The sequence below is a fragment of the Pelobates fuscus genome, chromosome 4 (assembly GCF_036172605.1).
Source record: "Pelobates fuscus isolate aPelFus1 chromosome 4, aPelFus1.pri, whole genome shotgun sequence".
Classification (NCBI taxonomy): domain Eukaryota; kingdom Metazoa; phylum Chordata; class Amphibia; order Anura; family Pelobatidae; genus Pelobates; species Pelobates fuscus.
Genome location: NC_086320.1, coordinates 222,794,721 through 222,818,607, shown reverse-complemented (window position 1 = coordinate 222,818,607; position 23,887 = coordinate 222,794,721). Strand labels below are relative to the sequence as shown.

At 42.4% G+C, this 23,887-nt stretch overlaps 1 protein-coding gene across 3 annotated transcripts in view; it reads right to left on the bottom strand.

Annotated features, from left to right (window-relative positions):
* LOC134608797 (uncharacterized) overlaps window positions 1-23,887 on the bottom strand; it is an 88,273-nt gene that overhangs the window by 10,832 nt on the left and 53,554 nt on the right. For 2 of the 3 annotated variants that reach the window (XM_063451902.1, XM_063451904.1), the window contains 3 exons: window positions 16,812-16,919; window positions 15,683-16,442; window positions 9,167-10,492 (listed from right to left, as the gene is read on the bottom strand). In XM_063451902.1, the coding sequence (XP_063307972.1) occupies window positions 9,171-10,492; window positions 15,683-16,442; window positions 16,812-16,919 (2,190 nt within the window). In that variant the 3' untranslated portion in view covers window positions 9,167-9,170. The remainder of the gene's footprint in view (window positions 1-9,166; window positions 10,493-15,682; window positions 16,443-16,811; window positions 16,920-23,887) is intronic. The other variant, XM_063451903.1, reaches the window with a different exon arrangement.

Sequence of the window (23,887 nt, the reverse complement as noted above, 5' to 3'; positions counted from 1 at the left end):
GCATCCCAAGACGTGATAGAGAATAAGACCTTTAATTATGGGGATCTGTCAGTGGTAATGAAAGCGAGTGACCCCAGACTAAGTAAAAAATTAACCATACCGGAGTTTGTCCTAGCTTTCGGGATATATAGAGATGTTGTATGCACCAGTTTTCCACATCGTAGGGAAGAACTGGATTTGTATCTACGCAAATTGGTGGATCTGGGACACAAGTACGGTGGCCATACCTTTTTTGAGTACCACAAGTCTTTTTCGGCTAAAGCAGCAGCAGCTTTGGTACAGTTCAACATAAGGACAGACTGGAGGCATTTAGATACGGAACTTTTTTGCCGTCATTTTGCCGGGCTCGTTCCACCGTCTTGTGCAATTTGTGCATCCAGTTCCCATTCCACCAATTTGTGCCCAAACGAACCAAGTCTTCCTACTACCAGCTACGCAGCTCCAGGTACCAATAATACTGACCAAAGGACATTTAAGGATAAATTAGGTAGGCCAATAGTTTTCCTAGGGAAGGCGCAGATATGTAATAACTTTAATGCAGGTGGATGCAGCTTCAGCGCTTGCAGGTTGTTACATGTCTGCACCATCTGCCACAGAGCTCACGCCAAAACGATGTGCCCTAACCGTTTGTTCCCTAAGAAATGACTGACGGAGGTCAATGTAGATACACTGGCATTTTACCTTAGTTCACATCCATCCAGGGACTTGGTACAATTTCTAATCACGGGTTTCACAGAAGGGTTTCACACAGGGTTGGTAGCACTGCCTTCAGGCACTATCGAATGCCGGAACTTACAATCTGCCACTACTGTTCCAACAACAGTAGACGAACTGTTGAAAGCCGAAGTAGGGAATGGTTTCATGTTAGGGCCATTCACGAGGCCACCATTCACTTGTTGGAGAACCAGCCCAATACGCGTGGCACGGGGCAAATACAACAATAAAGCACGTTTGATTATTGATTTGTCAGCCCCTCATTCAAGCACCACACCAAGCCTAAACTCACTTATACCTTCGTCCGAGTTTTCATTACAGTACGCCACAGTCGATAATGCAATACAGGCCATTTTGGAAGCAGGAAGGGCAGCGTGGCTAGGTAAAACTGATATTTCAAATGCATTTAAACTGCTCCCTCTGCACCCCTCTCTATGGCATTTGCATGGAGTTTGGTGGAAGGGATTATACTACTTCGCTAACCGACTGACATTTGGGGCTAAAAGTAGCCCTAAATTATTTGACATTTTTGCAGAGACACTGTGTTGGCTACTGCTGAATATCTGCTGTTGTCCAGTGGTTATACACTATCTGGACGACTTCCTAACAGTAGAAAAACAAGACACGATACCACACAGCATCAACAAGACGGTGGCCTTATTCAAGACGTTAGGCGTACCTGTGGCCGACAACAAGACTATGGGCCCCACCACCAAGTTAACCTTCCTAGGTATTGACTTAGATTCAGCAGCCATGCAAGCCAGCCTGCCAGCAGACAAGGTTCAGAGAATCCGGGTAGAGATCGGGTCATTTCTCGATAACGGTACAACGTCGAGGAAGGATCTTCATTCACTCCTGGGTTCTCTGAACTTCGCCATGAGAATAATAGCACATTGACGAGCCTTCATATCACGTCTCCTCAGGTTGTTACCCGATTTACCCAACGATGACAGCAGGGTTACACTGGACAGTCAGGCTAGGGCAGATCTGACTATGTGGCACCATTTCCTGTCAGACTGGAATGGGAGGAACTTGTTCATTCCACCACTAACATTAGAGTCCCCAGTGTTATGGACAGATGCCGCAGGTCAAACAGGGTTCGCAGCCATCTTCGGGAATAGATGGTTGAGGGATGCTTGGCCTAGCGAAGCAGTAGGCTTACCTGCATTTACAAAAACTTTGGCACTTTTCGAAATCTACCCCCATAGTGGCAGCAGCAAAAGTCTGGGGCCACTTATGGGGTGGTAAAGCTGTCAAGTGCTACTCCGACAATACGGCAGCTTGCGAGATTCTGAACAAAGGCAGGTTCATCACTAATCATCATGAGCCTGGTCAGGAGACTCACATGGTTGGCAGCCACACACAATTTTTTCCTGACTTGCATACACATACCAGGTCACCAAAATACAGCAGCTGCCGCACTATCCCGTTCAAAATTGCAAGTCTTCATACAGCTACACCCAACAGCGGAGGATTGGCCAAGCAAGGCACCGCAGTTCAGAGACCTCATCCTGGACTAAAAACAATCATGGAACATGGGAAAACACTAATACAAGCCTCACTATCCCCAAACACCAGACGCACATACAACCGTGCCTTAATCTTACTGCATAAGTTCATTACCGAATACGGTATCACTAATCATTACTGTTTAAGTACCTTAGTGGCATTCACCTCTTTTTGCCATCTTAATTTGAAACTGGCACACAACACCATAAAACTTTATTTAACTGGAATACAGCATTATGTAAGCAACACATATCCTGGTATAAAAAACTTCCTGTCCGCACATCCCATAAAAAACATGCTAAAAGGCATACAACGCCTAGACAGCCCTAAACCTACTACACGGTTACCAATTGACGCAGAAAAATTCAGGGCCTTATCAGACATGTTAGACACCAAACCCTTCGACAGTCAAACCAACAACACACTCAAAACAGCCATATACTTGGCCTTTTATGGGTTTATGCGTCCTAACGAACTCACACTTAATAACATCAATAACAAGGAAAATATGCTGCGTGTATCACACTTAAACAAAATAGGTGATCACTACACCTTATCGCTAAAACAGTCAAAAACCAATCAAGGAGGACCACCTCTTGACATTCAGTTCTACCCAACCGGCAATCAGTGGTGCCCCGTACACTTATTCAATATATACATGGCAGGTAGGGCGGACCAGCCTAAACAAGCTCCTCTCCTTACCATACACTGTCAACCATTGACTACCTCAAAGTTCGTCAAATACGTAAGATTACTGTTCACAAGAATCGGGTTCGATCCTGCAGCCTATACTCATTTCGTATCGGAGCAGCCACATCCGCCTCCAGCCAAAACATACCAGTTCATATTATTAAAAGGCTTGGACGGTGGAAATCTTCGGCATACCATCGTCACATACCACAACCAGAGAAAGAATTGAGGCTTGCGTTCACACAGTTGGCTAAATGAGGAATCAATTGTTAATGATATATGTGCATACGTAATAAAGTGTGGAATATAAATTCTCTTTTTGCCCTCTTTATTTACAGGCCAACCCGTACGTCGGTTTCGGCACACCTCAACCGACTTAGTATATTCTAATAATGTTTATAGGTATAAGTTGCTGTATACTGCCTTCTTCCCTGACCACAAATGAGAAGGCGGAGCCTGGAGTTGTGGGAGGGGTTGCAGCCGGCCTATTTAAACCCACTACTTCCCTTCATACCTTGCTGACAGCGCTTGGTCACTTCCGGTTGCCCCACCCACCTCTCCACAAAGGAAAGCTATTATATGGTTAGCCCTCTTTATTTACAGGCCAACCCGTACGTCGGTTTCGGCACACCTCAACCGACTTAGTATATTCTAATAATGTTTATAGGTATAAGTTGCTGTATACGGCCTTCTTCCCTGACCACAAATATTATATATATATATATATATATATATATAAAAAATTGTAATTATATATATATTTAACGTCATTGTAAGTGTATTTTAATATTAATACATAATATAATAATTATATATATTAATATTAAAATACACTTAGAATAATAGTTTGTGTGTGTGTGTGTGTGTGTGTGTGTGTGTGTGTGTGTGTGCATTCAAAAGTACTTCGATCATATACATATGATCTAAGTACTTTCATTTACTTTCTTAAACTTTTTATTAACTTTGAACCCCTTACGACACACAACAAATATTCCGTCATGATTCCCTTTTATTCCAGAAGATGTGTCCTTAACCCCTTAAGGACTGGCCTGTTTTTGCGATGTTGTACATTAAGGACCAGAGCAGTTTTGACACTTTTGTAGTGTTTGTGTTTAGCTGTAATTTTCCTCTCTCTCTCATTTACTGTTCCCATACAGGTTATATATTGTTTTTTCAGGACAAGAAGGGCTTTCTTTACATACCATTATTTGTATCATGTCATATTTTTTTTTAAATACTTTAATTTTGAGAAAAGCATGTGACATGGTATAAAAATGGCATATGGTAGACATTGCTGAAGTTACGTACATGTGGTTAATATATATCCTACACATATGTTGCCGCCTTATCCATTAATCGGCGTTTCAGGTAGTCAGCACACTTTCCTAGTTTTGTTATTTGAGTTAACATATGTACAACAAGGATTCCATCTGTGGGGCTGGTCCCAGTCCCCAGAATCAAATAGAGATAGAGATGAAGAGAAAGGATAGAGTAGAATAGAGGTAAAGTAGAATAGAGGTATAGGTAGTGGAGTGGGTTCATCAGGTTAGTCAGCTTCGATATCTGTCGATCCGTATGGCTCTGTTTTTGTCTCTGGCGGTCGTGTCCGGGGTCTGTTGGGATGGGGGAGGGGGGAGAGGGGGAGTTGGGTGCTGCGCTGAGTCCATTTTGGTGGTGTTCTCGTTAGGTCAGGTCGCTAAAGGTCTTTTCAAATTTTGACGTGGTTCTGCGGACTTCGCCCGTTAATCTGTCCATGAGGTACACGTCTTTTATGTTTGCTATGACTGCACTCTGTGGGGGTGTTTCTGCCTTTAGCCACGTGAGAGCTAGTGCTCTCCTCGCCGCCAGTGTTCTCTTATGTAGAAACTTTTGGTCGCGTTTTGTCCAGTTATCTAGGGGTCTGTTGAGGAGGTATGTCCATGGGTTTAGGGTTGGTGCGACAGGGAGTAGTCGTGATATCAGAGATTTGGTATCCCTCCAGAAGTTTTGTACTTTGGGGCATTCCCACCACATGTGGAGGTATGTGCCTTTTTGGCCACATCCCCTCCAACAGTCGTCTGTCGGGGTCCTCCCCATTTGCCACAATTTTACTGGTGTGGTGTACCACCTGAGGAGCGTTTTGACCGCTTGTTCCTGGAGAGACACACATATAGATAACGAGGAGTTGGCTTCCCATATCTCCCTCCAGTCTGTTCCCTCGAGTTCCTCTCCTAATTATTTTTCCCATAGTTCAATGTATGTGAGCGTGCCCCATTCCTTGGTCTCTAAACTGAGGTGAGAGTAGAGTCTGGAAATAAGCCCTGTCTGCATCTTTTCTTGGAGGCACATCCTTTCTAGAAAGGACATACGGCCTGTCGCTGCGTATTGTAGGTGCGTGGTGCTTATGTAGTCTTTTATTTGTAGGAACCTGAAGAAGTCTGCTGGTGTGAGGTGTGATGTTTGTTTTAACTCCTCGAATGTTACTAACTTATTATTCCTGTACATGTGGCATATCCTCTGCAGTCCTGCTGTTTCCAGGTTACCAAAATCTCTTGCCGTCATCCCCGGAGGGAAGGCCCTGTTTCTCAGGGGAGCGCACAACAGCGGAGCTCAGAACACCCAGCGAAACAAATAGACAAGGGCCCACGGGGTCAGAGAAGTTGGCGGCTCCACTTCATCGCAGCTCACCAAGCAATTTCCTACCTGTGCAGGTGGCTAAGACAGGCGAGCAGCAGCGGAGGCCTACTGGAGTCAAGGTGACGGATGCACCAGTATACCGGTATACCAGTATACCGGGACTCCGCTCCACACTCACAACCCTGTTGCCGAGCAAAGAGAGCCACACAGTGACACCCAGCAGCACGCCAGAATATGCAACACTCAGCGTTAACCTCGGAGAACACTCCTCCCAATGCCCAACAGAGGCAAGCTCCTGAGATGCACCTGGAGAGACATCGCTAGAACCTCAGCCTAAAATGACACTAACACCGTGTCACGCCAACATGCAGGAGCAGGCATTGGCTGACCATGTGTCCACTACCACCCAAGAAGCATCGGACCCACCATGCTGACGGTCCCTGGAGTGTGAGCAGACGTACGAACTTTTGAGCAGCCAGGGTGATGTTATACTTGTAGATTGCTGTCTGGCCTTAGCATGCTTAAGTTTAGATACTGAGCCTTTACATATACCTTACCACTTAAATCCTTTTCGTTTTAACACATAAAATTGCTAGCATTACTGGCACCCTAACAATGCAGAGATCGTTAACCTACCTTCACTCATGCATAACCTGCAACTGAAATGTTTTAATCTATAGTGTTACTTATGTGTTCCCCCACTCTGCCTGTACTTGTAACATGTATCTTGCCTTCTCGGATAAGCAACCTGAGAATACTCCTGGATAAGCAACTCTATCGCACAAAACATAGTATATGACCCAGCTACTTTCACTTTGTTCTCTAGTGCTTACTCAATAACTCCCACTGTGGTGTTAAGTAGCAAACAACAGCACATCTTACTAGGTGGGATCTGGCTAATATTTTAATTTCCTCTTTCAACAATGCTGCATACCTTTAACAAGCAGGCAGTATTTGGCAGCACACTCGTTCCCTCCACAAGCATGGAACACGACTATGTCATTATTATTTGTCTAACCTGTTATTGCAATATAACTATTTGCAATTCTAACCTTGCATGTTGTGCCACAAAGCGACACCTATTAGCTTGCTATCTTTACGTGATATGTAAAAAAAAAAAAAAAAGTGCATTGTCTATCTACCCCCCACTGTAACTAATGTCTTGAAACCTGCATATGGAATGCTGTTGGGGTACCATATGTATGCCTGTGACCAATATGCACACTGCAAAAAAAAAAATTACAAAAAAACAAAAAAAAAAAGACGTTTTTGGACTTTTACTTGAAAAATCTTTTACTTATCTACAAAAGCTAATGAAAAAAAGACTGCTAAATAGATTCAAAATGTTGTCCCGAGTTTAAAAACACCCAGTGTTTACATGCTTTATTGCTTTTTTTTTTGCAAGTTATAGGCCTAAAAATACAAGTAGGAAATTGCTGTTTCAATATATATATATTTTAAATTTATCAATAGTGACATTGTAACATCGTTATCTATCATAAATCCCCGAATCACACCTGTACATAATGTACACATGTACATAATTTTTTTTAAAGTAGACAACCCAGGGTATTCAATATAGGGTATGTCAAGTCTTTTTTTAGTAACCACCTAGTCACAAACAATGGCCAAAGTTAGCATTTATATTTGTTTGTGTGTTAAAAAGGCAAAAAACGCTAACTTTGGCCAGTGTTTGTGACTAAGTGGCTACTAAAAAAGGCTGAACATACCCCATTTGCAATACCTTGAGTTGTCTTCTTTTGCAAATGGTATGCCATCATGGGGGTAATTCTCATTCCTGGGCTACCATACGCTCTCAAAGGCAACCTAACCAATCTGACAAATTTCAATAAAAAAAAAAAAGTAAAATCAAGCCTTATATTTGACCCTGTAACTTTCCAAGACACCATAAAATCTCTACCTGTGGGGTACTGTTATACTCCGGAGACTTCGCTAAACATATTAGTGTATCAGAACAGCAAAATGTATCACAGCCCTAATATCAGTGAAAGTGACGTTTGTGTGTGAAAAATTCAAAAAACGTCACTTTCACTGACAATATAATCGCTGTGATATGTTTTACTGTTTTGAAAATATATATACATATATATTTTTTTTGTTTACACTGATTGATTTTTTTGTACTTTATTTTTGATTTTCTACTTGCAGGGAGACTGCCTTGCAGGCAGGCAGATACACAGGCACCTATTGCGGTCATGTGATCAAGCGATCACGTGACTGCGGGGTCCTGATCTGCCACGGGAAGACTGCCCGGGCAGACAGGCAGTCCCCCTGGACCGGGAGGAGCGCTGATCGCCGCCGGGGGACCGACGGCGATCAGGTAAGTACTCCCAGACCGTTATGACGGTTCAGGGCCGTCATCGGCCCCCAAGGGGATGTTTCCGATGACGGTCCTGAACCGCCATCGGGCATCAAGGGGATAACCCCTTGAGGACACATGACGGAAATATTCCATCATGATTCCCTTTTATTCAAGAAGTTGTGTCCTTAAGGAGTTAAAAAACTTTTTTTTACAGGCAGCAGGGGGACAGACAATGCATGAGCCGGATATTCCGGCCATGGGATCGCAAGGTCCCTGCGATCACATTGCCTGGAGGGCCAGATTGTGCAGAAGGGGGCTGCCTGCCGGTGTCGGATTGTGGGGACCCGGTAAGTCCCTTGGACGGTGGGAACATTCTATGCTGCGTGCCGGCATTTAGGACCGCCCAAAAAAGGAAGGCATAGAACGCCTGCCGTCCTTAAGGGGTTAAACCACGGAAGACATGCCTCTATTTTTATTGGCTGAAAAAGGTACATTTCAGAGACTGAGAATCAGGAACATGTTGACATTTGAAAGGGGGATAGCCAAGGAGACTGGGTTACACTGCTGAAATCAGCAAAACATTTTAGAGCACTGCAGGAAAAAAACACAAATTAAACAGACCATAACCAGAGATATTTGAGCTTATTAGCTTTAATTTAAAGGACCACTCTAGGCACCCAGACGACTTCAGCTTAATGAAGTGGTCTGGGTGCCAGGTCCAGCTAGGGTTAACCCATTTTTTTTTTATAAACATAGTAGTTTCAGAGAAACTGCTATGTTTATAAGTGGGTTAAGCCTTCCCCCAAAGCATCTAGCGGCTGTCTCATTGACAGCCGCTAGAGGCGCTTGCGTGATTCTCACTGTGAAAAGAGCTCCCCGCCCAGCGCTGGAAAAAGGTAAGTTTTACCCCTTTTCCCCTTTCCAGAGCGGGGCGGGAGGGGGACCCTGAGGGTGGGGGCACCCTCAGGGCACTATAGTGCCAGGAAAACGAGTATGTTTTCCTGGCAATATAGTGGTCCTTTAAGCTCAACTTGTTTAACTGCCTAGATGTCCCTTTAAGTTCACATCTACTACTAGCACACTTTAGGCGTATTGAAGCAAAGTTATGCCAGCAATTCTGCTTTCACTGCTGTATTGGAGAGAAAAAAAAAAAAGGTAAATTGTATTTTGTAGTTTTCAATTAATATTTTATTTTCTTGGAATAGGTCTTATATCCCTCTCCACCATAAACAAATAGTACTTTTTCGAAAGTATAAAATGAAGAAGGAAATTAAGTGAAGCAATGTATACTATAGCTAAAAACTATTAACTTACTTCATTAGCGTTTTTCTGCATATTCGCTCAGTATTGCGGAAGCTGTAAATAAGTCTCTTCCACGAATTCTCCTCAAAATTTCAGCAGAAAGGCCTTCTCTGTTTAAATCTAGAGGACTCAAACCGATATCGTCTAGCCTTGGACGCTTGGAAGAATGAAAATAATCTCTTTCAAGAACTCTGCTTCTTCCTCTAAGTTCAGATTCGTGAAATTCAGGATCTGAAAGGTGTCTCTCAGAAAAATGAGATGGCCTTAAGTGGTATTCCTCACGGTTATGCCTTATCTCTGGGAGTCTTCGTTCTCTCCTCCTTTCAGAATACGGTATACGTGATAGATCTGACTCATCAAGCAAATCTCTGCTTGAACGATAACCAGGCATTCTTTCTTCATACAAAATATCACGCGCAGAAACCTCTCTCCTCCTGTAACTCAAGTCTTGCTGTCTGTAATCATCATGCAGATGGGATGGTACTAATATTGTGGGAGAAAGGGTTACTCTTGTATAAGTTCCAGAACGTGGTTCATCTATGTATTGATCATGAGGATTAGGAGAGTAATCTTGTTTTGTTACAGAGGGCTCACTGTATGACAAGGCATTACGATTATCCAATGTACTGTCATAGGAATAGACTTCTGAGACTATTTCTTGTGACTTGTAGGGTTCAATGTCAGAGGCAATATCTACACTCACAGTGTCACAGGAAACATCAAGAGGCTGTTGGTAATTAATATTGTTAAATGTGTCTTCACTTGGAGCAGCATATTGAAAATCTTGATAACTGTCATTAGTATGTGTAAAATCTTGCTGATTATTCAAGTTTGGATCAATTTCATATGTTGCCAATAGCATCATTAGTTGCTGTCTCAATTGATTGTTGTCTGTGCTTGTAGAATCATGTGATAGGGAAGAAATCTGTGTCATCAGTTGGTGGTTTAATTGTGTGTTGTCCATGCTTGGTGGTTTATCCAGCAACAATTCTTTTAACATGAATAATTTTGAATCCATTTGACTATTTCTTGTGTTTTGTTTTTCATTGGGTAGTACTTCCAGCAGTGTCTTTAATTTCTTGAAAAATGTTAAGTCCTCTGAGCTTAACTGATTATCAGGTACCGATTCAGGTTGGGGTAAATTAGCAGTAATCTTTGTAGCATTCGACAGGAAAGATTCATGGTTATTTACATTTTGGACTGGTTGAACATAACTGTTGCTATTTGTTAGTAATGAAGGGCTTGTTTGATTGCCTCCTGGCTGTGTCCCTATGGGATGAAAGAGGGAACCTGGTGCTGGCCCTAGAATGCCCAAATTCTTATTCGCCACAGTGGTTTCTGAAAAACAAAATTGAGCAACTGTCAAATAATAAAGGTACTGAACTGGTTTAGGCAAAAGTTTTAAAAAGGAAACCCCCATATCTGTCAGATTAGATGCAGCTTCCATCTAGTGAAACCGCTCATACAGCGATTGCATGCTTATGTATTCTGTCTCTCTTCCCCATCTACCTATTGTACGTGTGTTTCTCTCTACCATCCCCCACCACTTTGTCTCCCTCCATCTACAATTTCCTTCTGTGTCCCATACCCATATTTACATAAGTTCTGTGTTACCCCATCTACACAAACCCCACTATGTGGTATGTTCATGGCAGAAAGCATGCAAATAGCTCATATGTACAGTTGTGCTCAAAAGTTTGCATACCCTTGGAGAATTGGTAATATATGTACAATTTTTAAAGAAAACATAAGTGAGTAGGCAAAACATTTATTTTATTTCTCAAGGGATTCATATTCAACTTTAGGATATAACAGAATGGCACAATCATAAAACAAAATATGGCAACAGAGAAAATAAATTAAATGACCCTGGTTCAAAAGTCTGCATACCCTTAGTTCTTAATACTGTGTATTGTCCCCTTTAGCATCAATGACACCATGCAATCTTTTGTAATAATTGGCTCTGAAGCCCCTAATTCTTGCAGGTGGTATAGCTGCCCATTCGTCTTGGCAAAATGCCTCCAGGTCATGCAAATTCTGGTTGTCTTGCATGAACAGCACGTTTGAGATCTCATCAGAGTGGCTCGATGACATTAAGGTCTGGAGACTAATGTCAACTCCAGAACCTTCACCTTTTTCTGCTGTAACCACTGGAGGGTCAACGTGGCCTTGTGCTTAGGGTCATTGTCATGCTGGAAAGTCCAAGAGCTTCCCATGCGCAGCCTTCGTGCAGAAGAATGCAAATTGTCTGTCAGTATTTTCTGATAACATGCTACATTCATCTTGCCATCAAATTTCACATGATTCCCCTTGCCTTTGAGCTCACAGTGGGGATAGTTTTAACTATAGGCCTTAATGACCCCTTTCCAAACATAGACCTTATGGATGTGACCATAAAGCTCTATTTTGGTCTTATCACTGCAAATTACAGAGTGCCAGAAGCTGTGAGGCATGTTAGGGTTGTTGTCGGGCATATTGTAACCAGCTTTTTTTGTGGTATTGGAGCAGCAAAGGCTTATTTCTGGCAACTCTACTATGCAGCTCATTTTTGTTCAAGTATTGTCGTATTGTGGTTCTTGAAACAACCACACTGTCTTTTTCCAGGGCAGCCTGTATTTCTTCTGAGGCTACCTGTGGGTTTTTCTTTGTATCCTAAACAATTCTTCTGGCAGTTGTGGCTGAAATCTTGTTTGATCTACCTGACCTTGGCTTGGTATCAAGACATCCCTGAATTTTTCACTTCTAAATAAGGGATTTAACAGTACGGACTGGCATTTTCAAGACTTTGGATTTTTTTTGTAAATTACATTTTTATTAACATTTCCGTTGAATTTCTCTATACTTGTTAAAGGATCACTAGTGTCAGGAAAACTAAGCGGTTTTCCTGACACTATAGTGTCCTGAGGGTGCCCCAACCCTCAGGGTCCCCCTCCCGTGGCTTATAACCACTTCAGTTACTTACCTTTTTCCAGCGCCGGGCTCCCTCGGCGCTGGTGACCTCTCCTCCCCCGCCGCCTTCAGCAGAGCCGAATGAGCATGCGCGGCAAGTGCAGCGCGCATTCAAGCTGTCAATAGGAAAGCATTTTTAAATGCTTTCCTATGGACGCTCTGCGTGATGGAGGCATAATATGCCTCCAGCGTGGCAGATGCGCCTCTAGTGGCTGTCCGGAAGACAGTCACTAGAGGCTGGCTTAACCCTGCAATGTAAACATAGCAGTTTCTTTGAAACTGCTATGTTTGCATCTGCAGGGTTAAAACCTGAGGGACCTGGCACCCAGACCACTTCATTGAGCTAAAGTGGTCTGGGTGACTATAGTGTCCCTTTAAGTTGCAATAAAGAGGTAGGACTCGCGGGTCCTTGGCATGCAAATATACAACCAGTTAGCCACGCAGGGCTTCGAGAGGCAAGTCAAACAGTTAAGGGAAGACATGCTCTACTGTGCATCATAAATATCGTGAAGGTTACAAACCCACAAATATGTTGAATCAAGGCGTAGCAATTTTTGTTTAGATGTTATTGGTAATGTCATGATGTAGTCTATGGTATCTAGTATTAGCATACCATTAGTAGTGTTCGATTTATCTTGAATTAGTGATGTAGCTCCTATGTCCAGCTTCCCTACAACAGTTGTACTTCCTAGCACTTTAGACTACCCGCCAATCTGGTTGGTTCTCATGTGTGGCCCCGCTGCAGCCTTGCCCCCGGTTTGTGATGGTATAGGCATGGGCAGCGTGCCAGGGTGTAGGAGCGTCTGTCATCATCCTGGGTGGACCAGCGTTCAGAGGTTCTCGTTTTCCATCTTTATAAAAAGTTCCATTACCTGGTTACGCAGGTCATAAAAACGGCGGGAAAAATAATAATACTGCTACATATATCCAAAATGTACTGGATATTTGCCAAAGTGCCTAAAAGTAATAGTGCACTATATGAGGATTAATAAATCAATAGTAAGGAGCTCGAGTTCGCTGATCTGTGCCTACAGGGGCATCTAAAGTAGAATAAAGATCTTAAACTAAAGAAAATTATGTTCTAGCGAATCGGCTGATAAGAATCCCATACTAAACACTATGCTGTGCCTTGAAGGGCACTAGCAAAAGAACAGAAACTAGCTGTCACTAGCCATCTATATGTAGCAGAATGTCCAGGAAGGTCTGAAGGTCTCTGAAATCCCAAACGTGACTGTTACTGAAGGATATCGCTCGTGCAAATCTATGAGCGTCAATAATACATCACACGTTAATAATATCAAGTGCAAAAGAGAATAGTCCACAGTCTATGCTGGGTGTCACATAGAGACCCCCGACGTACGTTTCGCCGTTCAGGTGGCTTTCCCCTGATTTGCACGAGCGACATCCTTCAGTAACAGTCACGTCTGGGAGTTCAGAGACCTTCAGACCTTCCTGGACATTCTGCTACATATAGATAGCTAGTTTCTGTTCTTTTGCTAGGTGCCCTTGAAGGCACAGCATAGTGTTTACTATAGAATTCTTACCAGCCGATTAGCTAGAATATCATTTTCTTTAGTCTTTTTTCTACTTTATGTGCCCGTGTAGGCACAGATCAGCGAACTCGAGCTCCTTACTATTTATTTATTAATCCTCATATAGTGCACTACTACTTTTAGGCACTTTGGCAAATATACAGTACATTTTGGATATATGTAGCAGTATTAATATTTTTCCCGCCAATTTTTTTTACGGCAATCACCATGGTGATTATTTACTGGCAGTGCGATTGGGTGATTCTCTACCCCTTTAGCACTCCAGCTATTTAACCACTCTGCTTATTTACGACTTGTACTCTGTCTCACGAGTCCTAACTTTGGATCTCACTCCTCACTCCACTCAACAGCCGCTGCATACTGTATGCTTTTCTATATTAGTTAAACCCCTGACAGTATCTTGTGTCATTGTATCTAGTTGCATTACAAAGATAGCTTGCAACAAAGTATATTATACAGAGCAGTTACAGCGTCTGCTTTTGATTGAACTAATTGTGGGACCACAGAGCCATTTATATATATATATATATATATATATATATATATATATATATAAGAAACATGGGGGATGGTTGCACTCACCTGAACATGCTTTAATGGGGTGCTGCTGGGGGCCATATTATATATATTATAACAATCTTGTGTATTGTTATTATATATATATATATATATATATATATATATATATATATCTTTATCGGTTTGGACTCATATATGTCTTCTTTATTTCTATACCTTATCTTGATAAAGTTTGTTATATTTATTTGCTTAGACCAATATATCCGGTGTTGTCTCCTAGACTAATATATCCGGTGTTGTCTCCATCTAGTGACAACATTTCAGATAGTCCTCCTTTGTACATACCTTTCTGCACTTCACCTATTTTATTCTTTTTGTATATATTAAAAGTTACGTTTTATTTATCTTCTATACTCCGGGGTAAAGAGCTAACCATTTCCATTTGTCATTATCTATTTATACACAGATACTAATTGCAATTTAAAAGCCGTAGGTGTGGGAAATGAACCTTTAATTGCCATTTAAACTGGTGTGTCACCTTGTTTCTCTGTAACAAGGCCAAACATTCAAGCGTAAGTAAACTTTTGATCAGGGCCATTTGGGTGATTTCTGTTATCATTATGATTTAAAAATGAGCCAAATTACTATGTGATAAACAAAATGGCTTCATATGATCACTATCCTTCAAATAAATATAACATTTTGCATGATCAGTTATATTTTCAAAATTAATGCCAAAATGTAACAATTTCTGCCAGGGTATGCAAACTTTTAAACATAACCGTATATCTATATACAAGTCAAGGATAATACATGACCCGATATTGTTAAAATCACTATCTAGCCCCCCTGGTCCCTTTTGAAGCTTGTAAAACTCACCTTATTTCCAGAAGTAGGCGATATCTCTGCTCTGATCCCCCTCCTTGGCTGACATCATCAGGCTGAGGGGCGGAGCCAAACACTGCCCTGTCCAAACAGCATCTCCTCATAGATATGCACTGAATCAACACATCTCTATGGGGAAAGTTCAGCATCTCCTTGTACAGTGTAGAGACGCTGAACACCAGTGCTGCGCATTGTGACCTCCTTGTCCCCCTTGAAGCTAGTAAAACTCACCTTACTTCTAGCAGCTGGCACTGGCACTGCCCCGATCCACCTCTTTGGCTGACATCAGAATTGAAGATGTCAGCACATTGTGCAGCACTGCCCCAGGAGGCACCTCCAGTGGCCACCTGATGAGTGGCCTCTGAAAGGTTTCCCTACGCTGTAATGTCTCAGAAAAGGTTCTGGTGAATAATGTGTTATTTTAATCAATTTCTCAATATTTGTTATATACTGTATCTTATGTTGCACTCATATTATGCTGTTCAAAAAAAGAGTATTAACATGTAAAAACAATATTGAAGCACCTTGATGTAACTATGCTGAAGGCATTATATTTAGAAATATAGAAAAAAATACACATTAAATAAGCTCTTAAAACATATTTGTAAATGCAGAAAAGTACCTGCAGGCTTCACGTTCAGCTGTGGTCTTACAAAAGGATTATTCTGCTTTGCAACAGGTGTATTCTGCTTATGTGGGGCTGGTGTTGGGACTGTTGTTGGGAATGGTGGGGGAAATGGTGGTAGGAATGGTGGTGGGAATGGTGGTGGAAATGATGGTAGGAATGGTGTTTGGACTGTCGAGACCGCTGTTGGAACTGCTGTTGGATAGGATGCTAGAAAGGCTGCTGGATAGGATGCTGGATAGGAAGCTGGATAGGATGCTTGGACTGACGTTGGATAGGATGCTTGGACTGACGTTGGATAGGATGCTTGGACTGTTGTTGGATAGGATGCTTGGACTGTTGTTGGATAGGATGCTTGGACTGTTGTTGGATAGGATGCTTGGACTGTTGTTGGATAGGATGCTTGGACTGTTGTTGGATAGGATGCTTGGACTGTTGTTGGATAGGATGTTTGGACTGATGTTGGAAAGGATGTTTGGACTGATGTTGGAAAGGATGTTTGGACCGACGTTGGAAAGGATGTTGGGACCGACTTTGGAAAGGATGTTGGGACCGACTTTGGAAAGGATGCAGAGACTGGTTTTGGGACTGATGCAGAGACTGGTTTTGGGACTGATGCAGAGACTGGTTTTGGGACTGATGCAGAGACTGGTTTTGGGACTGATGCAGAGACTTTTGGGACATTTTTTACATTTGCAGAATGCTGCATTATAGCTAAAGCCACATCCTTCGCCTGGGCAAGCTTGACAGGGAAAAGCTAAAATGAAAAAAGAAGACACACATGGAATGTTATTGTAACTGCATTATTTGAATAGCGTTGCAAAAATTCTGAACCTGTTTTTCAGCCAGAATTCAGCCGTTACTTTTGTTGTACAAACTCTGTTTTATTTTACCAGTAAAGCTCATTGCAACTGCATATCAATGAATAACAAATATTTGGTTGAAACAAAATACAAAGACAGGAAAAAACATCCAGACAAAGAAAAAATGTGTTCAAATAGAAAATAAAATTGACACCTAAACATTTCTCTAGGTACAAACATATTCTAATACTGTACTACTATAGTATGTTTGGGAGTTTCACAAATGTAGATGACATTATTAAAACACAAAATTATCTACTTACAGTTTTTTCTTTTGTTACAGTGTTGTATTCTTTCAAGGCTGCAGTCAGCTTCTGGGTGAGATTTGTTACAATAGTGCTTTCTGACTCAGACTCAATGTCAAAGTTTTCCTGTTGAAAACCACGAAAATAAATATAAGACTGACTGTAGGTTAACACTTAAATAGTTATTTGAAGAGACAACATGAAAATAAATCAATAAAAAATAAAAATAAAGAAATAAAAACAATGGCATGTAATAGAAGTGTTCACGTTGTACCTGCAGTGTGCCAGTCCTGGTTATATTTAGAAGAGTAAAAAACTTAAAGGGACACTAGAGTCACAGGAGGAACTTCAGCATAATGGGGTTGTTCAGGTGAGTACAATAGCTCCCTGCAGCCCTTTTCATGTAAACACTGTATTTTCAGAAAAAAACAAACAAAAAAAAACAAACAGTTTACACCTTGGAAGCTAGGAACACCTCCAGTGGCAGTCACTCAGATGGCCACCAGAGGGACTTCCAAGTAAAGTGCTGCCTAATTTGCATTCATCACGTTTGACGTCTTCACGCTTGGCTGAAGACATCAAACGTGCTATCTGGACACATTAGGCACTGTGAATGCGCCTCCTGTGTCCTGTAGTAACCCGGAGCCTTTGAGCAATCAGAGCCAACAGTGTGGGAGATAAGGATCTCCTGCACACAGCGTCGGCTGGGGCTGACAGGCTAAAGGCAGAAGACTGAGCAGGAGGATCTACTGACTTCAAACAGTAAGTACATTTATTTTAAAAATTGAGTGTGAGATAGTGAGGGAGTGAGTGTGAGATAGTGAGGGAGTGAGTGTGAGATAGTGAGGGAGTGAGTGTGAGATAGTGAGGGAGTGAGTGTGAGATAGTGAGGGAGTGAGTGTGAGATAGTGAGGGAGTGAGTGTGAGATAGTGAGGGAGTGAGTGTGAGATAGTGAGGGAGTGAGTGTGAGATAGTGAGGGAGTGAGTGTGAGATAGTGAGGGAGTGAGTGTGAGATAGTGAGGGAGTGAGTGTGAGATAGTGAGGGAGTGAGTGTGAGATAGTGAGGGAGTGAGTGTGAGATAGTGAGGGAGTGAGTGTGAGATAGTGAGGGAGTGAGTGTGAGATAGTGAGGGAGTGAGTGTGAGATAGTGAGGGAGTGAGTGTGAGATAGTGAGGGAGTGAGTGTGAGTAGGTGAGAGTGTGAGTAGGTGAGAGTGTGAGTAGGTGAGAGTGTGAGTAGGTGAGAGTGTGAGTAGGTGAGAGTGTGAGTAGGTGAGAGTGTGAGTAGGTGAGAGTGTGAGTAGGTGAGAGTGTGAGTAGGTGAGAGTGTGAGTAGGTGAGAGTGTGAGTAGGTGAGAGTGTGAGTAGGTGAGAGTGTGAGTAGGTGAGAGTGTGAGTAGGTGAGAGTGTGAGTAGGTGAGAGTGTGAGTAGGTGAGAGTGTGAGTAGGTGAGAGTGTGAGTAGGTGAGAGTGTGAGTAGGTGAGAGTGTGAGTAGGTGAGAGTGTGAGTAGGTGAGAGTGTGAGTAGGTGAGAGTGTGAGTAGGTGAGAGTGTGAGTAGGTGAGAGTGTGAGTAGGTGAGAGTGTGAGTAGGTGAGAGTGTGAGTAGGTGAGAGTGTGAGTAGGTGAGAGTGTGAGTAGGTGAGAGTGTGAGTAGGTGAGAGTGTGAGTAGGTGAGAGTGTGAGTAGGTGAGAGTGTGAGTAGGTGAGAGTGTGAGTAGGTGAGAGTGTGAGTAGGTGAGAGTGTGAGTAGGTGAGAGTGTGAGTAGGTGAGAGTGTGAGTAGGTGAGAGTGTGAGTAGGTGAGAGTGTGAGTAGGTGAGAGTGTGAGTAGGTGAGAGTGTGAGTAGGTGAGAGTGTGAGTAGGTGAGAGTGTGAGTAGGTGAGAGTGTGAGTAGGTGAGAGTGTGAGTAGGTGAGAGTGTGAGTAGGTGAGAGTGTGAGTAGGTGAGAGTGTGAGTAGGTGAGAGTGTGAGTAGGTGAGAGTGTGAGTAGGTGAGAGTGTGAGTAGGTGAGAGTGTGAGTAGGTGAGAGTGTGAGTAGGTGAGAGTGTGAGTAGGTGAGAGTGTGAGTAGGTGAGAGTGTGAGTAGGTGAGTGTGAGTAGGTTAGAGTGTGAGTAGGTTAGAGTGTGAGTAGGTTAGAGTGTGAGTAGGTGAGAGTGTGTGAGAGTGAGTAGGTGAGAGTGTGAGTAGGTGAGATGTGTGAGAGTGAGTGAGAGAGAGTGAGTGAGAGAGAGTGAGTGAGAGAGAGTGAGTGAGAGAGAGAGTGAGAGAGAGTGAGTGTGAGTGAGAGAGAGTGAGAGAGAGAGTGGAGAGAGAGAGAGTGAGAGGGACTTTTGGGACTTTTGTTCGGATCGGAATTTTATTTGAATATCAGTGGCTGTTCACGGTTGTAAAAAAAGACCCCCCTCCCCCACTACTGTAATAAAGTGCCCACCTATAGAAATAATAGTGTCCCCCCATATCCCTCACTTGTGCATCAAGAGTGGGGGCCACTGGGGGCCCCAAGATACAATAGGAGGGGACCTACTGCCTCCCCCCTAGCCTCCGCCCATGCGCGGGACGTGGGGGCCATAAGTTAAAATTTGGGGGAGGGACGGGGGGGACCAAGCTTCAAGGAGTTATTTGGGTTGTAGGCTGTAACCTCGCATGCAATCAAATTAACTCCTTTTGAAATGGACAATACCCCCTCAACCAGGCAGCCAGTTCATATATGCACGAACATAACTTTCGTTTTACTGAGCCGATCTGAGGGCGTTGTGTGCTCAGATAGGGGCTATTCGGAAATGTAATTTTTGTGGGGTTCTGATGATGTGGTCATGTATTTTTGTGATATGTAAATTGTATGAAAGTTTTCCTATTTGAGAGGTAAATAGATTAGTTTAATTGGAGCTCAATTATCTCTCCAACACAATGGCTTGTGGGAAGGAACCCACTGTGATTTTGTATTAGAAACCCCATGCTAGGGGCACTGCATAAGAAGCAGAGTGTGGCCTAATAAAGTCCAGATTGCTGCTTTTACCCAATACGACTGGTTGCGTCCATTATATTGGGGAAACTCTACACAAAGAGAATACTTTCACTATATTTAGTACATCTGGAATAAGGACTAGTGAAGGATTGAAGGAATAACAGCAATAATCAAAAAGGAAAAATAGTGTACCTACACAGTCTGAAATAGAAATCAGAAATTATGACTGACTGTCAAATCTCAGAGATACTGGACTAGTTGCTACCAGAGATTGCCACTATTCCCACTAAGCAAACGATCTAGATGTCTTCTCTGCCTGTTACAGATTGATATGTATATGGTATTCTGTGAGTAATAAGTGGAACACTAATAGACATATATACCTAGTGACGAATAGATAGTTTTGACTATAGGACTTCTATAACTATATCTAGGTTTCTAATACAAGTTTAATTCTCCTTGATAAATTAAAGGAACACTATAGTCACCTAAATGACTTTAGCTAAATAAAGCAGTTTTAGTGTATAAATCATTCCCCTGCAATTTCACTGCTCAATTCACTGTCATTTAGGAGTTAAATCACTTTGTTTCTGTTTATGCAGCCCTAGCCACACCTCCCCTGGCTATGATTGACAGAGCCTGCATGAAAACAAAAACTGGTTTCACTTTCAAACAGATGTAATTTACCTTAAATAATTGTATCTCAATCTCTAAATTGAACTCACATCACATACAGGAGGCTCTTGCAGGGTCTAGCAAGCTATTAACATAGCAGGCGATAAGAAAATCTTAATTAAACAGAACTTGCAATAAAGAAAGCCTAAATAGGGCTCTCTTTACAGGAAGTGTTTATGGAAGGCTGTGCAAGTCACATGCAGGGAGGTGTGACTAGGGTTCGTAAACAAAGGGATTTAACTCCTAAATGGCAGAGGATTGAGCAGTGAGGCTACAGGGGCATGTTATATACACCAAAACTGCTTCATTAAGCTAAAGTTATTCAGGTGACTATAGTGTCCCTTTAACCCCTTAAGGACACATGACATGTGTGACATGTCATGATTCCCTTTTATTCCAGAAGTTTGGTCCTTAAGGGGTTAAGCTCCTTTTTTACCATTAGTACTATCCTGTCATTACCTTCATTCAGCAGCTTATCTAAATCACCAACTGCTGGGACTTCATATTTGTCAATTTTCTTTTGAGGTCTTAATCAGTCCTGCTGAACTGTTATATTTAGGCAGATTAGATAGTGTTTCTATACTATTTAGTACCATCTTGCTATCATCTCCACTCAGCAACTTATTTTTATTACTGATTGACTCCACGGTGAGGACTCCATACTTACCAATCTTCCTGTGCAGTCTCAATCAGTCCTGCTTTATTGTTTAGATTGCTGTATTAATTCATAATACTAGTAGGCATTTTAACAGGGTATGGATTCCTAATACCTTTTATGTGTTCAATGTTTGTACACAAGCATATTAACCACATGTTAAGATTTGTTATAGTTAAAATGTATTTATTTTTTGATTTTATTGATCTAGTACTTTCTCTGGTAGCAACTAGTCTAGTATCTCTGAGATTTGACTGTCAGAATTTCTGATCTCTATTTCAGACTGTGTAGGTACACTATTTTTCCTTTTTGATAATTTCTACCTGGGGTTACCACCAATTCTCTTAGCGTACCTAATTGTTGGCTCTACCTCTGCTCTTTTTCTTAGAACAACAGAAATAGACTCACAAACCTGTGTCACTGGTGTCAAGATGTGGGATCCCCCATGAAAAGCAGAAAGTACAGCAACCAGGATGACAGACCATCCTAGCCCTACTCGCTCACAGAGGTTACGATCCAGGAGGGCTAAAGAAAACTGAGATGAACACAGCCCTGATAGACCTGAACCAGGAAAGGCCAGCCAGCGCTCCCAGCGAATCACCGTCCTCACTGGCAGCACAGACAGGACAGGATGTGCTCTCACAGAGGGTAAGTGAATGCCTTGCCCAAACCAGTCATCTGATGTGGTTGATCGAATTATGGTAGTGAAGGAGAAATAGCAAGCAGAAGAACTTGCCATGCTAGGGGCACTGCATAAGAAGCCGAGTGTGGTCTAATAAAGTTCAGATTGATGCTTTTACCCAATACGTGAGTGCCGGGTGGGAGCCCTTAAGCTACAAAAAGGGGTGTGTGGAGAGGGTCCTATTGTCCCTCCTTGCCATGCGCAGTGGGTGGGGGAAGGGAGAGGATCCTATGGTCCCCCCTTGCCCGGCCCACACCCATGCGCGGCAGGTGAGCACCCTAAAATACAAAAGGGAGGACCTTTTGTCCACCCCCTGGCCCCCACCCATGAGCGGCAGTGGGGGCCCTTAAGTTACAAAGGGGGGGGGGGGGGAGGACCATAGGTTGCCCGCCTGTTGTATTTTAGGGTCCCCACCTGTGCATGGGTGGGGGCAGTGAAGAGGGGGACAGCAGGTGTCTCTCTCCCCCCCCCCCCATTGTAACTTATTGCCCCCACCTGCAGCTCATGGGTGGGGGCCGGGAAAATATGACACTGGCGGCGCACTGTTTGGTAGACATGCCCCTACTCGCGGTATAATGACTAGGGGCAGATTTATTATTAATACTAAGTAATCTTTACCTAGTATTACCAAAGTTGGCCGAAATACCAATTTAGGTCTTTCAGCCTTTTAGTAGATAGCTCCCTAATACTGTGGGAATGTATGCACTTTAGCGTAAAGCAACGTATACCCTTAATGGAAGCGAATTAGGGATAACAACACACGAAAAGGACTTGGGAATTGTTATAGACAACAAATTATGCAACAATGTGCAATGTCAATCAGCAGTGGCCAAGGCCAGTAAGGTATTGTCATGCATGAAAAAGGGCATTCATTCTCGGGACAATATTAATTTGCCTCTTTATAAATCACTGGTAAGACCACATATTGAATATGCTGTGCAATTTCGGGCACCTGTTCTAAAGAAGGATATAATGGCACTAGAAAAAGTGTAGAGGCGGGCTACAAAATTAATAAAAGGAATGGAACATATCAGCTATGAAGAAAGGTTAACAAATTTAAACCTATTTAGTTTCGAAAAACGTCGCCTGAGAGGGGATATGATAACATTATACAAATATATTCGGGCACAATACAAACCATTGTGTGGAAATCTATTCACAAACCAGACTTTACATAGGACAGGAGGTCATGCGTTTAGACTGGAAGAAAGAAGATTTTGTCTAAGGCAAAGAAAAGGTTTTTTACTGGAAGAACAATAAGGATGTGGAATTCTCTGCCTGAAGAAGTGGCTTTATCAGAGTCCATACAGATGTTCAAACAGCTACTAGATGCATACTTTCAAAAACAGAATATTCAAGGATATAATCTTTCAATGTAGGGTAATAACTGCTTGATCCAAGGATAAATCTGACTGCCATTCTGGGGTTAAGAAGGCATTTTGTTCCTAGCTTGTTGCAAAACTGGAAGTGCTTCAAACTGTTTTTTTTTTGCCTTCTTTTGGATCAACAGCAAAAAACAAATGTGAGGAAGGCTGAACTTGATGGAGGCAAGTCTCTTTTCGGCTATATAAGTATGTAACTATGTACTTGCGGCACTAATAGATTGGTGTTTTATTCATTCGAATAAAATTCCGATCTTAACAAAAGTCACGAATTGTGTCCACGATTGGACAAACTGTTCTCATTCTGTTAGGACGATTTGGTAGTTTTGCCGGCGTTCGAAAACCGAATGAAGCAGCAGGAGGAAGGTGAGAATTGTGGGAAAATTGCTTTGAACACAGGAAATGGAGCGGACTTTGCTCCTTCCATGGGTCATAGCTGGTCAAGCGTAGGAAAAATACAGAAGACAAAATAGTGCCTACTTTGTCTTATGTTTTAAAGAAAACTAGATCAAACAGGAAGAAATTATTATTATTTTATTAGTTACATAGCGACAGCAAATTCCGTAGCGCTGTACAATAAGTGGACATGAACAGATCCTGAGAGAAGAGGAAGCGATTGGGGGAAGGCAAGTTCGGCATGACAGTGCTGCTTTAATGCACTTCACTTAGAACAATGGAGCACCACTCACGGAGATTGAGTCATACCTACTATAATCAGGGAAAGAAGACA